Genomic DNA, 15,619 nt, shown 5'->3' with positions numbered 1-15,619 from the left:
GCATTGAGAAGATAAAATGATAACCCATGTTAATATTTCATTAGTGAAACAAGTAAAAAATTCCTTTTACTTCAAAATAAACACTTTGCAGAAAGATTAGGGCTTTCAGCATCTCTGTGTTTGTAGGTCTCTGTCCATAAAGGCCACAGATGCAGGGCAAGATATTGCTCTTTTGTATTCTGGGGAATAGGTAGGTGAGGGGAGATTTCCCTGCCCCTCTCTAGAGGGGAAAGGTTGTACAAATTCTGACTCACTAAACGAAATTGCACAAGTATTTGTGTGAAAATACCCCTAAAGGTCTGCATTCAGAGACTTCAGCTTAGAAAGATCAACAACTGCATTTTCTTCACTTAATAAAGGAGGAGTGACATTCTTCCACATTTGTCCAACACCTGACAATTGGAAAATTCAACTACGAGGTTTCTCCATCCGCCCTTCCTTAATCCTCTACCTGATTTAACTCAAATTCTTTGTGAGATTACTTGTGAAAGTTGATAGGAAGTAATAGCAGAACTCCTCTTTTTTTTTTTTTTTTTTTTTTTTTTTTTTTGGAGCTGAAGTTAAATAGCCAGCCCTGAATGTGAGAATAAAGCATTGCCATGAATTTTATTTTATCCTTATTTAATGAATTCTTAAAATCTGGTATGTCCTCTGTTTTGTGGAAATCTGTGACAGACCCTTTTTTCGTATTAGCAGTGAGGCTGACTATATTCTTCTCCAAGGAATGATTTTGATGGATTATGTTAAGGCTGCTATAGTTCAAAAGACATGATTGCAGTGACAGAGTCCACTGCCTAAGCTGTAAAAGCCACCTGCAGAGAAAGTGATGGTCCACAAAGAGATATTCCCATGAACTGGATGAGATCTTTTTATCACCCTTTTATAAAACTAACTTCAGCTGAATGTACTTCCTTTAATGAGATGGAAGTACTAATGGTCATGTAAACAAATGGATAATACATGACAGAAATCAAAGCTGCCCAAACAAAAAAAGTATGTTAAATAGCCAGGAAAAAGTATTTTTGTCATTTTTTATAAACAGAGAGATGGAGAAATGTACAAATTTATGTGGCAAACACAGAAATACATATATAAAATATTACCACTGTTTGGCAGCTAAATTTAGAGAGATCCCACAATACTTTGAATAACATTAACTAGAAATGAGCAACAAGAGAATGGATTAGAAGGTCACGTGAGCAGTGAAATGGCACCTGTTTTGAGACACAGTGACACAGTGAAATGGCACCTGTTTTGAGACACAGTGACACAGTGAAATGGCACCTGTTTTGAGACACGGTGCTGGCATTGTTGGCACAAAGTCCAGAGGGCCTGGTTAAGGGTTTGGTACAAACACTGCCATTAGTGAGCACAGCGAGGTCAGAGCAGAGCTCACTCCTGAGCCGCTCCTGGCCGTGCCCAGCTGCCCCTTGTCTCCCACCCACCCATTCCCAGGAGGTGAGCACAGGAACCAAAGGCCAGGTGTCCACTGGCTCTGGGCACTGCTGGAGCCTGGGGCTCAGCCTGGGTCAGTGTGACCAGCCAGGTGCCAGCAGAGGCCTCGTGCACTCTGCAGTCAAAGCCACAGAAAGCACGGTGACTGACCCACCTCAGATGTTGTGAGCTTCTGGGATTCTGTCCTGTAGACTCCAATTGGAATGTCTCCTGTAGAGGAACAAAGCTTCTGATACAGTCTGGCATATGTCCTAATCCACAGATCCTCTTCTGTGATTTTCATCTGAGCAAATAATAATAGGAGGGAGGACCTTTAACTCTTGAGCATTTATCATTTGTTCACTATGCTACTCATGGAAAAAAAACCTAAACACTAGCTGGTAATTATCCCATTGTAGTAACTATCCCATTTGCTATACATCAAATCTGCAACTTCTGTTGAGTTTGTCAGACTGTTTCTTCTGCTTTCTCCTGTTTAGAAGACATTGTAGTGGAAGCAGTTTAGCATTATGAACTTCTGGTCTTAGTTTAAGATTACTTAAAATTTACATGGCAGCCTTCACCCAGTGTCTATTTTTGACTAAAATATAAATGAATAAACTAAATATTGTCAGCAATAAGAAACTGGTGTGGACAGACTGGAGTGCATGAGTATTTTGAATGTGAATTTTGTCCACCAGACTGCAGGCTGAACATGGGGAGCGGAAATAATACACTAAGTATAAGTGGCATAAGAAGTCTTACATGAAGCTAATTTACTTCATTCCTAGCTTTATTTTGAGATTTATGAGTTCCTTTTTAGATATTCAATTGTACTTTCAAGTGTTCTTACATTCACTGTAACGAAGCTTAATGATTGGCCAAGAAATACATAATTTATATTTAAACAACTTTTTTTAAACTATCATTGATACTTTTTCACAAAGCAACTTGTAAATAACTCAACTTGTAGTGATCTGTTTGCTACCCAGAGTATAATGGGTGTGGGAGGAAACAGAAAAGTGGGGTTTATTTTAGTAAAAACGACTTCCATTGTGGTTTTATGTGTGTATATACAGAGTTAAATTGCGTTGGGAAATATTGACATATATAATAACAAAATTACATTTGAACTCCAACTCCTAGTCATTTAATACGTCTGATCTTTGTGTAAAAACTATTCATGCCCTTTATTGCTCACAGGAATGGGGACTGGGAGATAGCCCTAGTCAGGCTGCACAATACAGGTAGTGCTTCCTGGTTTTTACATGCTTAATTTTTACACTGGTTGCTGAACTGCCATTGCTATTTCATATAAAATGCACTATTCCTGTGTTTTCCTGACTTTCCAATTTTCTACTGAATAGAATGCATTGTATTTTCTCAGGGAGATGTTTTTTTTCTATGGAACTAAAAATGGGTATGTTTTCTGTTTAATTTCCTCATTTTCTCCCTGATGAAAAAGGAAACAGATGGCCTTCCTTGAACTTTCACAAAAGGAAATGCCATACAAAGAAAGTTGAAGTATTTTGCAGACAGTACAGAATCTTCTCTGGTACTCTGTACTGATTGGGTTTTTTTTAATAACTTACAGAACAAAGAAACCCAGATCCTGGTGTGGTGTCAAGTCCCAGCAGAAGTCTTGTGATAGAAATCATATAATCTTTCACAAATGACTGCAAGATATTTTAACAGGAGAGACAGAAAAGAAAGAAAAAAAAAAGCTTTAATGAACAGAGGAGTAGGCAACCATTAGCACTATGTATGACTTTCAAAGGAATTATACATCTGTGTTTACAGTCCATCTCTTTAAGTATCTTAATCACTGTAGGCATATCTATCGCTTTCTTTTGGCTGAATTTACTTACATAAAGGAAGTCTTCCTAAATTGGCTCTGCATGTGCATGCAATGAATGTACAAGATTCAGCAGACTAAGGCATAACAAGGCATGGGAAAAGCAAAGATGGATGTGTCAGTGGAATGAGGTGTTAGCCTTACGAGGTGTGAAATTATAATGAACTCTTCTGTGCAAAAGAAACACTGGCAGATGTTAGATGGCTCTGCAGTCCTCACTGGGTCCCTCTGAGGTGACATTGCTATTACTTTATTCAAATGAATAATCTGAAGGCTCTTTCAGGCTTGATATGCGTGTTGCTCTCCTAAACAGTGTGTTGCTGTTGGTTAAAAGGCAGAAATTTAGTTTAGTGTAGAAGTGCAGACTAAGACCAGGAACGGACATGGGAGCAGCTAAAATCACAAATATTTCTCCTCCTGGGTTGGGCTGCTGGAATGACAGGGCCATGGGGGTGCTCTTCTTTGAAAAGCTGTTCTTTGCAGCTGTACTCACTCAGGTGCAGCAGGGCAGCATTGCAGTCCTTGGAATGCAGCACACACCCTAGCTCTGCTGGTTTCATGCAAATGCATAGCTAACCAAGAGGTTTTCACAAAGAAATACCTCACAAAGGTGTTACAGAAATCCTTTAGAGCTACAGAATCTGGATTTGTTCAAACTCAGAAGCTAGATGGATTTCATTTGATACATAATGGTTCAACTATTTTAATTTTTGTACTGGTAATCTCCCAGTCGTGATGGGCTAAATACCAAGGAGTATCTCAAATAAAATTTGTTTGCAAATTAAACATGTTTGTTGTCTTGGCAGCATCATTTCTGCCATGGAATTTTCATAAATTAACATGTTAATTTAGATTAACAAGTTTATTCATCAGGATTTGCAAGACCAAGTTTTCATTTTTCAGTCACTGTCCTAAAGATAATTTGAAGGCTTTTCTTTCGGCCGATAATGGGAAGCACCAGCTGAACCCTGATGTTCCCCATGTAATTTGCTCTGTTTCTTGCAGAAGAAAAAGACAGAAAATGGGACTATGAAAAAGAACAAAGAGCTGTTATAGAATTTCTAACTTGGAGTAAGAAAGGTAATTCTAGAAAAATGACAGTTCACCTATGAGCATTAACAGTTCAAAGGAAGGACAGGTGGAATTAAAGTGACAGTGAGCATGTGAGGCTTTTTATTTCAAACACTTTCTGGGGAATGGTGTTACTCTGTCAAGTCATTACATGATTATTCATGTCTAGGAGCAAATATAAAATATTGAAGTCACTTATGTGCTGGCAGGGGCTGCTGATGATTAACAGATCTGTTTCTATAGATATGTCTTTGGTATTTTTACTGTATTTACTATATTATTTACTGTATTTTACTATATTTCTTTTTTAATATTGTGGTGTGTGATGCTGATATTCTGGGGCATGATTATTAAGATGTTTTATATGCAAATACATTTATTTCTAGAACCTTAAAATATGTATGCCCATATACATGACTGGTTTATATATTAATGGCTTCTTGAGAAAAGTTTAGCTCCAGGAATTTTTCTATTTATGTTGGATTTGTCTTCAGAAAATTGATTTGGAAACAGCATTGCGAGGAAAGAACATCTTTCATGCACCAAATCACCAAGTAAATTAATTTTCCCTGCAAGGATGTTTTCCACCCGAGTACTAAAGCTCCACAGGCTATCCCCAGGTACAGGCAAGGCAGGAGGCTGCTCAGGTGAGTGGATGATGTGGGCCATGGTGGTGTTCCTGCTCATGTTGTGTGCCTTGATCCTTGCAGGGTGGTGCTGGGGGCTGCTCCTTGGGCATCCTGGTGTGTCAGAGTGTGCAGAAACATGGGCACTGCTAAAGAGTGAGCAATACTGGCCTATTTTCTACCCTGAAACAAGCAACTACTGCCTCCATTTGCCCTGACTGTATTTTCTGATACTTTTTCTTCAACTCTCTGAAGCTGTGCTCTTCCCTGATTCTCACTGTCATCACTACTTCCTGGGTTCTGAGCCACAAGGTTGAATTGCTGCCTTTTCTTCCCCCACTGTCTCTCTGCAACCACTCAGTGCATCCCTTGCAAGGGCAAGCATGGCTTACTTTACAGTGTAATGGCAGGGCCTCTGCAGGTCTAGTCAGCATGAGTAAGAGGAGAGGACACTATACAGTAATTGAGGCCTTTATCAGCAAATGCAGGAGATTAATAAATTACACATTAAAGTAATTCTGTTCCTTTCTGTTAGGGACATGATATGTGGGAATGGGCACTGTGTTTTTTATTGCAGAGTACAAGTATTATTGTTCTATATAATCTGTAATTTATGTAGGGCTTATCAAAGCTATTTGACTGGGGAGAGGTAAATTAACAGCATCACATTATCTAACATCAGATTTTGTGCAGTCATAGGGTGATTTTGGGATTGATAACTGAACTAAGATGTCAAGCATGCTCCATTGTCTTTTGCCATTGATTGCTCCCAGCACAAACACACTTTAATGGATCCTATGGCAGAAAATAGGGTCATCTAGCAATTAAGCACAATAAAATGGATGGCAATACTTGTGTTAAGTCACATTACTGTTCACCTGATAAAGCAGTGTGTCCAACATGCTGATGCTGAAAACCCTGCCAGCAGCAAAGGGCAGTCGAAACATAAATGCCAGATTAGATCCCTTCTCCCGCTCTTTCTGTTAAGGAATTAAAACACAGAAAACATTTTTAATTCTGGTTATGGAAGGACTGCAACAAAAACATGAAATAGATATTATCCTGAAAGAAGTCAGAAGTGTAAAATCTCTTTACTCTCAACACAGATTCTTCCTACAAGTATGCAGCACCTTTGTTCAACAGGTGCAGTTTTTCAGGTGGAAAGACATTGATCAATGTATACGTTATTCTGTCACCACATCTCAAACTGCATGGGCATGTTCCACCCAATCAGTTTTAAAAGGATGGAGGGATATGACCTGTGCTTAGCTCCTGTTAACCTGCTCCAATTCCTTGGTGCTGACAGTGGACTGTCACCCTGGTCCAGGAAGTCTCCTAGGAATGGGAAACATGAACAGAATCTGGTACAAAAGGGAAGAATGGCACAGGGGTCAATCAGTGCCCTGGTGCTGCTGGCCACACTCTTTCTGGTACTGACCAGGATGCCATTTGCCTTGTGGCCACTTGGACACACCCTGGCTCAGGCTGTCAACCAGCACCCCCATCCTTGAGCAGCTTTCCAGCCACTCTGCCCCACCCTGCAGTGCTGCAGGAGGTGTTTGTGACCCAAGGGCAGGACCTGGCCCTTGGCCTTGCTGACCCTCATACAATGGGACCAGGCTGGTTTAGTTTCCTTCCATCTTTTCTACAGCCTTGCTTTTCCTTTATTCTTGCTTCAAAGAGATTTGTGAGAAATATAATCCTACTTTCTAGGAAAGAACAAATAAATTTTCTGGTGTTGATCTGGAACAACTTCCTAAAAACCTGTCAGTTCAACAGTCAAATTTGTGTGCTAATTACTTGTACAGTTTTAGAATTTATGTAAATTGTTAGAGATCTATGTAAAATAAGACACCAATAATAAGAGGTACCAATCTCTTTTTATAACTCATAGGTCATTATTGGTTTTTATTACTTAATTAAAATCTGATTAATACCTGAATTATATTAAAGAAAAAAAAATGGAGGCAGGAAATAGGAGGCCCCATCCTGAAGGTTATAAAAGCAACCTGGCTGTAGGTAAAAGACTGCATATATACTGGGCCATCCAGATAGATTTCTGCTCACCTAACATCTATGTGCTTATCCCTGTGGAAGATACAAAATCACAGGACTGGGTTTGATTAAAATACATAGGAACTTGTACTTGTTTCAAAATGATCACTTACAGCTTTAGAATTTTTATCAATAACACCTGCAATATTTACTTGAAAAAAACCATAGCAAACTGAAGTCTGAATCCTATCCAAAACATTACAAAGCCTTTCTCTCAAGAAAGAGGGAGTGGTTACCTCATTTTTTTTCTTATGCAAGACAAATGGAGAACACAGATGTCAACTTCAGAGTGTGGGTGTTTTGTTTTTCCTTTTCTCTGTTGTATAAAGGCCACTGCTTTCTCCTGTGTCAGTGCTGAGTTTACTGTCAGATTTATTTATCTCTAAAATGAGAAAAGTTGCAGCTGCAACAGCAGATGGACATCTGATTTGTGTATCTGTCTTCTGCAGCCCATTGGGTTGAAAAGCCAATTTTGCAAGTGCGTTTCACTGCTACCTCAAGGCAACTTGCCTGACACTCTCAGTCTTTCTGAAAATGAGGCGCTTAATGCAGAAATAACAAGCAACTGTATATTTGACTGCTTTAGGTAATTTTTACTGGAGTTTTTAATTGCCTTTCATTTTGCATGAGGGAGTTCTGAAACATCAAATGAACTACAGCACCACCTGTGAAGTTCTTCCTGCAAATGTTAAGATGAAGTGACTGGGAAATATTAACAGCAGGCAACTGCAAGAGCAATGAAGAAAATGTTCTTTCTTTAAGATAATTTATCTACCTCTCTTTCAGCAGAGCGTAGTTTGCATAGGAAGTTTACTAAATGTTCAGTTTCCAACCTATCTTCACAACTTTTGCACAATAAATTAACAAGATAATCAAGAAGTTAAAATATTTTTAAGTATTTCCAGAGTATTTGCTTGAAAAATTAAGGAGCCTATGTAAAGAAAGAAAGAACTGAGATAAAAATCCTGGTTTCACTGCATAGATAGCCCACAGAGAATTCCAGAATCCAACTGGAATCGGATTAAGGGACTACGTTAACAAACAATTTCAAAATCCCTGTCAGTCACAGTACAGCAAGACATTAAGCTTGGTTGAAACACAGTGTTGAAGGCCCCAGCCAGCTGCTGGCCCTTGTTGCCCTGAAAGATTCCAGCCAGTTGTAGCTTATCCTTTGTGGATTTACCATTGAGGGAGGAAGTGGAGGAGCCACAGGGGCAAACCTTAAAGCGTAGTGGGGGTGGTGTTATTCCAGCAAAGCTGAGCCTCCTGCCACAAACAGCTCCTCTCTAAGGTTTGCCTGGTTTCCTCACAGCTCTCCAGGCTATGTCTCTGATAGAACACCACCTAAACACAAGATCAAGCCCTCATGCCAAGATAACAAGTCACTAAAGGCCACCCAGATATTTACATTTTGTGTAAATAAGTACATGTGTGATATTCAACTGAGTAAAGATTTACTTCTCATCCTTATCCTCTCATCCACACAGGCTGATTTTTTGCAGCATTCAATTCCTCTGTAAGAAACCACACTGGGAAGGTAAGTTTCTATGGAAAGGCTCTTTTCCATGAAGTATATATCAAAATTACCTATGTGAATATTGTACAGTAAATAGTGAACCGTGAAATCCCCAAAATCTAGGAAATGTATGGTACATCTAGGAAATGGAAATTATATGTTAAATCTGTATAACGGTAATGATTTTGGCATGAGTTCAAATTCACCAAAATATGTAAGATATCTGAGGTGCACCAGCTGGGAGGGTACATGAGAGAAGTCAGCAATCATACTGATTGATTGGGAGAAAGAAAAGAATGTAGTGAAGGATTTCTGTCCTTGAAGACTGTCACAGTGATATTATTTGTCTCTCACAAACTCAGAAAATGGTGGGTAGGTCAGATCATCAGGGAAGATTTGTGAGAAAGAGGATTGTTTTTGAGTTTAGAGACTTAAACAGTATTACTTCCTATGCTCCACCTGTTTTAAGTAACAGTGTTTTGAACAAGCAGATTAAATTTATCTCCATACAGCCACAGTTCCACAATTTGAAAATGCCAAATATACATATAGAATATGAAGGTTTTAGCTAACATTTAAGTAGTGTTGTTGTCCCTCGCATCGTTCTGACAGAGAACAATTACTGTTCTCAAACCATCCCGTTAATGCCAATATCTCCCACAGATACACAGAAATGTGTACAGAAGACATGATTATAGTGCCTTTAAAACTAAGGGGAATTAAAAAATACATTACAATAAGAGCTGTATGTTTTAAGCATTTAGTCAGTTAAAAGATGTTCCATGTTAATTGCCTGTATCAGCCTCTTGGACAACAACATTAGCTCTAAATATTTAATTATGCAAAAATATTTCATTTTCCTTGAGCAAATTCCACTAGAGAGTTGGTTGATTAATATTATATTGTAAAATGATTAAATCAAAACAAACTTTATTCTTAAATGAGGGCAAATCTCTGAAAACAAATTATCTTTTACGGTAGCTCTACAACCACAAATCATTTCACTGTTTCACTTGTTTTGAAATCTTTACTACAAAATCAGAAAAAGTAATAAAAATATGACATTTAAACTGAGGGTGGGAGGAGGCAAATCTCCTTACCTTTTCCAATTTGGACAGAGCAAGAGAATAGCAGTCTTTGGCTCTGAACTGCATGAATCTCATGTTGGCTGGGTGCGTTAGCTCTGTGATAATGCTTAGGCTGGAGAACAATCTACAGTTTAAAAGAATATCATGGTTATACTTCTAATCATAACAGTTCACAAATGTAAGGCTCTACATAAAGCTGCAGCTTGTGCTCGTGTCTGTGTTTTAAGTGAAGCCCCTGAAACTCTGGTGGGTCTGGGCCCAGTGAAATGCTGGTCCAACAGCAGAGGAAAGTACAACACATTCTCTGTAGAATTCACCAAGAAGCACACACTGAGCTCACAAAATACTTAAATGCTAGAAAAAAACAACTTAATTTCATTATTTTTTATTTAATAATTGGTGCAATATCACAAATCTATAGGAAACAACAAAAAATGCAAAAGTTTAAAGCTTGTACTTAGTACCTGTTTGCATGTAAAGTATGACCCATTTATGTACCCCTTCCAGTTGGTTCTTCTTTCTTGAGATCTGTTTGTATGCTGTGACTATAGTCTGAGCAATATAGATGAAAAGTGACACTTGTGGGAGTTGCTGAGAAAATGTATGTTTATGTATACTTATGTTCTCACTTTGAAATATTTACATATACCAAATATTTATAACTTAACACCAATTCAGGCTTCCAGTAACTAAAAGCAGTGAAGAAAGCTCAACTGTGAACTGGCTGAATTACACAGATTTCCAAGCAGCAGACTCAAGAGCCCCTCCTCAGCACTCAGGGCTTCAAGAAACAGAAAGAAAATCATAGTTTACACTATTTAAATACAAAACAAGTTGGAATAGAAGACATGTTATTATTTAAATCTTTCCTCTACAGATTTGTGTCAGAAAATGAGATGTACATTTGTAGCCTCTTTTGCTGACCCTGGGGCTTCTTATCTACATTCAGCAAAAGGTAACTGAGTACAGTTGATAACTTGTAGTTACATCATTGATGTGGCTTCTGTCTCACTTTCCATGGAAGCAGCATTTGGTAAGTTAGTGTCAAATGGAATTCAGTGGACCCTTTTGCAAGTCTTGTCCTTTTCCCTCACTTTTGCAGGGAGAAACATCACTAAAATCGCAATTCAAACAAAGCCTAAATGTAGGGAAATGTATATCCAGATTATCTGCCAATATGTGTTAATCCCACATTGTATTTGAAAACTAACAGTAGAGAATTCAGAATTAGGAGTAATAGGAAATTAAAATCTAATCTCATGATAAAATATAAACAGCAGGAAAAAGTGCAGGCTGCTATGTTTCTCATAAAGATGGTTTCACATCCTTCACCAAGATACGAAAACTGATTTATATTAGGAAATCAGTTTCAAAATTGATATTGGTAAAATACTTTACTTACGAGTGCCTTTCAGCTGAATTAGGGGAAATTGCTCTCCAGGAAGTCAGGGGGAGATTGCATCTTGCCCTGGGTGTAAGGCACACTCCAGCTTTTATCACTGGAGCAGGCTCCTTCTGGGCAAAGATCCCTCTCTTGTACCCCATTCTAGTAAGACAGGACTGGATGGGGAAGAGAAAGCCCCCAGCAGCCTGATGGAAGGCATGTCTTGCTACTGAACTCATATGTGGGAATCAGACAAGCAAGAGAGACATGTAGTTCTTTCCCAAACCACAAGGATAACCCCAGAAAATAATGCAATGCCATCACAGCGCCTCATTTGGTTTATCTCTAAATTGGTGATGACAGCTAGATACCAGCCAAAACACTGACCTGCTATGTGTACTGCTGGCAACAGGCTTCCTGCAGGATTTGAAACACAGCCTTTAAGAGGTTAACTAATAAAACTTTATAGTGGCACAGACCTACTGCCTGAGGAAATGTGCTGTTTTTCTGAGGAGGGCTCACACCTGTCTACAGGGACTCAGTAGTTGGCCTCCTGTTTTAATTTTAAAAAGTGAAAAGCATCTTAAGGTGTAGTCCAAGACTATTAATTTCTCCTTTTATTTTTAAGCTTTGATAACTTGTTCTCAGTCAGTGTGCCCATTTGAGTCACACTTCTGTACTCCTATGTCAGGTATGTCAGGGCTGTGTCACAGTTTTAATTGGGATGGCACAGCTTGTAGCCCTAAAGGTGCTAATAACCCTGTCCTTATAAACAATGCCTCTGCCTTCCAGGGCGGGGAGCACACTCTCCTGGCAAAGCAGGATTGCTAATTATGTAAATCAGGGAATAATGGCATGGCTTTTTCAGGACTGAGTAACTCACACCAGGGGCATTTAGATCAGCCTGTACCCTGTGAATGGTTCCACTGGTGAGACCAAAGTGGAATCTCTGTCAATGATGTGGTATCATTGAAAATAGCATATTAAATCCAGGGGTTAAAATCCCCCTTTAACACTACAGTTGGTTTCGAGTGCTGTTGCTCTTTACCATGTCCAGTCTTTTCTTCCTTACTTTCTGATATTATTAGGTATTCATAAGTAATGAAAAAGCTTTCAGTATGTTTTAAAGGTTATTTAGAAAACTATTTACCTTAGTGCAATGCATGTAGTTTATTCTGTAGAACAGGTAAATGCCACTATCTTATGCCTCCTCCCAAAGTTTACTTATTTCTACAACTTTTATATAATATAAAAATGCAGTGAAATTATTATATGTGTTCTAGGGGAGATAAACATTGAAAACAAATTTATACAATACACTATTTGTGAAAGTTTACCAAGTTTTATGAAAAAGTGTAGTTAAGTCTTAAACCAGAGTATTTATTTTCATTTACTTTGATTGTAAATATGCAGTATTAAAACAATACTGAATCAGACACAGAGTTTGTACACGAGTTAAAGCTGCCATCTAGTTGCAAACAGTGTGCAAGACAACTGAAGGAGTGTACAGTAACATCTAATGGCATACCTACAATACGTAATTTCTCTTGTTACAAAATAACACAACTAGGGGAGAAACCAATTGGTTTTAATTTAGAAGTTTTACTTTTGATACAACTCCTTTTTCCATTTGGGGGTAAACTGTATTTCAGAAAAACTGATATAGGTGAAAAACCTCGTGAGTACCCTAGCACTGTGGTTAGGAGTAGATCTGAGTGATAAAGTTCAATTATAGGTTCAACCCCTTTCCATTTGGGGGTAAACTGTATTTCAGAAAAACTGATATAGGTTCAACCCTAATTTCATAGGTGTGAGTATCAATCATGCATCTGTGCAAGTATCAGGTACCAATTCAGAAACTGAAATGTTAGAAAAAGACAGAATTAATGTTTCTTGTGCAATGCAGATTTTGCTTCCTTTGAGCACATACAGAAATGCAAAGAGGATTTAACTGCATTCTCACAGAGCTGCATTTACAAAAAAAAAGCTCCATTGTAGTTTAATGGAGTTTCTAAACCACTGGATTCAAACCATTTTTACTGTGCATCTCTCTCTGGTCTTTTGAGTAAAGTTTGACACAGAAAACAAGTAACTGTAAAAAAAGCAACATTGAATCATTCCAGGTCTTATTAGAATGAACACCAGGAAGTGCTAGGCTTAAGCCCCAAATCAGGAAGGCATTTCACAGCTGATTGTGTACTGTGTTTTGTTTTGTGTGAGATTTTTGGGGTGTTTTTATTAAGAAAATAGTATTTTTCTCAGCTCAAAGCGATACATTTTCTTCATACTCACTGAACCAAGATATTGAACACAAAGGCTTTAATGAGGAGATTTCTCAAAAGGAACAGCAAATCTCATTTTCATCACAGCCTCCTCAGCCTCTTTACTAGACTGATCATATTATACTCTTGACTCTTGGTATGTTACTGTCATATGTAATGTTGTATATATGTGCCTAAAAACCTAACTTTTGTGCAAAACTAAATATTCAAAATGTGAACACTTATGACCAACTTCACAGTGATTCAGTGCTTACCTTTCAGCATTAGAAGGATCTTCTTTTCATATAGGCATTAGCATTACTGTGAATTTTCTTTTCTCAACTATCTTTTGTCCCAAGTCTTCAAGAGTAACTTTATTTTTCCTTCCTGTAAACCTGACAGCTAACTTGTAAAATGATTATCTGTTTTCGGATGCAAAGCACTTCATCTGAGCTTTCAAGAGAATACCTCAGGATTCTAAGTGAATTGCTAGGCAGGGTGGGGAAAAGTTTGCCCATGTAATACACAAATTCATTGAAGGGAAAACTTAAGTAGAATAAAAAAAAGAATAAGTTCTTGGCACAAGAGGCATCAAGTGTTTCACAAATAATGAGGATGTGTAGCTAGAGTGCAAAAAAGCTTTACCTGAAGAGGGTTTGAACATTCACAATAGTCTTGGCATCTGCCATGTAGTCTTCCTCGGCACTCATCGTGCTTTCCTTGTCCACCACCACCATATTAGCTGCAAAGGTGACCCCACACCTTAATAAGTCATCTAGGCTTTTGTGAAGAGAAAGAGGGAGAAAGAAACAAGCAACTTAAATATGGAACACCTGAAAGATTAGCCATGGTTGGCCTCTGCAGATCAGCTACTAACAACTTCTAATATAATCAAGGACAACATCTCAATTGGTAGAATAGAATATAGAATCTGCTTCAGTAGGCTGTTACAGTCCCTCTCTTTTGTTAATGATACATTTATTTCAATTTTTTTTTTAAATAAGCCTTTAACAGTTAATTGGGAATACTTTGGCCTTATCCACTGCAACAACTTGCTCCATTGGAGTTACATCTGACAATAGAAAAACCCGAATAAATGCTCCTGGTTGCTCATTCCCACAGATTTATTTTGGTTTCAAAATGTTAATAAATTAGCTGGAATGCTCTCAGGATGCTTTTATGAGCGGCTGCAGAGCAGCAGAACCTTGTGCACAGCTGGACAATGTTTGTGTGAAGCCCAACCACAGAAAACACTCACAGACAGCTGAGTTACAGTTCTCATCATGCCTTGTAGCTTTGTCTCCAAAATGAAGCATGCTTCAGCTGTTTTCACAACATTTTCCATAGATCCTAAGCACTTTTTGACAAGTGTGGTGGGTTTTTTAACAATTTATTTTGGAAGAATTTATACCATTATTTTGGAAACTGTGCAATATCACTGATGGTTGACTACAACAAAAGAAAAACTGATTTTATGTGATCTATGAACAACTGCAGTGCATAAGTAGAAGTCCAAACTTTTTTTCTGAGTAATCTGTATTTCTGCTTCTTCAGACTTTCAGTTGATCCCTGAAAACAGCAGCATATTCTGAAATACTCAGATTTTCTGCATTTCGGTGTTTCATAAGCTCAACAGCTATTCTTATTTCAGCAGTTACAATCAGCTGGCTTGTGGAGAATTTGAAAAATGCTAATGTGAAAGTATTATAATTCTAATTCTCAGGTGCCTCTAGCTAAAGGTTTCTCAAGATTGACTAGATTTCTACACAGCTGTGAAATCTGTTCAGTTACAGATCTCAAATCCTACCCAAGGACTGGGAGACAGGTACCTATATTTGACATCTTTTGATGAAGTGCATCTCTGCTATGAATTTTGGTAAAGCTGTTTTTTTGTGAGCCATCTACATCTAACAAAAAAAGAATGGTAAATGAAAGTCATCCCTTTGGTGGTTTTCTCTCAGAGATGATGATGCTTAATTGCTGGTGAACAAATGATAAACATTTTAGATACTTATAGATAGTAGGTGGTACTTTGATAATGTATTTTATACTCCTTAAATAACAAAGGAAAATTTGCATATTTTACAATGTATTTCTTATCTATAGATGATCAGATCTATTAGTTGTAGAAGATTTAAAAACATGGTGAGCAAAACACAGGGAATATGTATGAACTACATTTTTAGAAGTATTCTTATTGATGATAACAGATGTCAAAAAAACCCTCTACAAACTACAGTTGCTTATTGCACCAGGAATTAAAGTGATTTTTGCATCAGAAAAGATGCAGAAGTTCATGCTGGTATTACTGTGAACTTCTGAATTCTGA

General features: G+C 37.9%; 1 protein-coding gene across 2 annotated transcripts in view; it reads right to left on the bottom strand.

The window, feature by feature from the left end:
* KCNT2 (potassium sodium-activated channel subfamily T member 2) overlaps positions 1 to 15,619 on the bottom strand; it is a 115,401-nt gene that overhangs the window by 10,281 nt on the left and 89,501 nt on the right. For both annotated transcript variants that reach the window (XM_041420768.1, XM_041420769.1), the window contains 5 exons: positions 13,936 to 14,070; positions 9,658 to 9,769; positions 5,865 to 5,966; positions 3,027 to 3,110; positions 1,610 to 1,738 (listed from right to left, as the gene is read on the bottom strand). In XM_041420768.1, the coding sequence (XP_041276702.1) occupies positions 1,610 to 1,738; positions 3,027 to 3,110; positions 5,865 to 5,966; positions 9,658 to 9,769; positions 13,936 to 14,070 (562 nt within the window). The remainder of the gene's footprint in view (positions 1 to 1,609; positions 1,739 to 3,026; positions 3,111 to 5,864; positions 5,967 to 9,657; positions 9,770 to 13,935; positions 14,071 to 15,619) is intronic.

This window comes from Onychostruthus taczanowskii, unplaced genomic scaffold, assembly GCF_017590055.1.
Source record: "Onychostruthus taczanowskii isolate IOZ18803 unplaced genomic scaffold, ASM1759005v1 scaffold65, whole genome shotgun sequence".
NCBI lineage: Eukaryota > Metazoa > Chordata > Aves > Passeriformes > Passeridae > Onychostruthus > Onychostruthus taczanowskii.
This window is presented reverse-complemented; position numbering and strand designations above follow the sequence as displayed.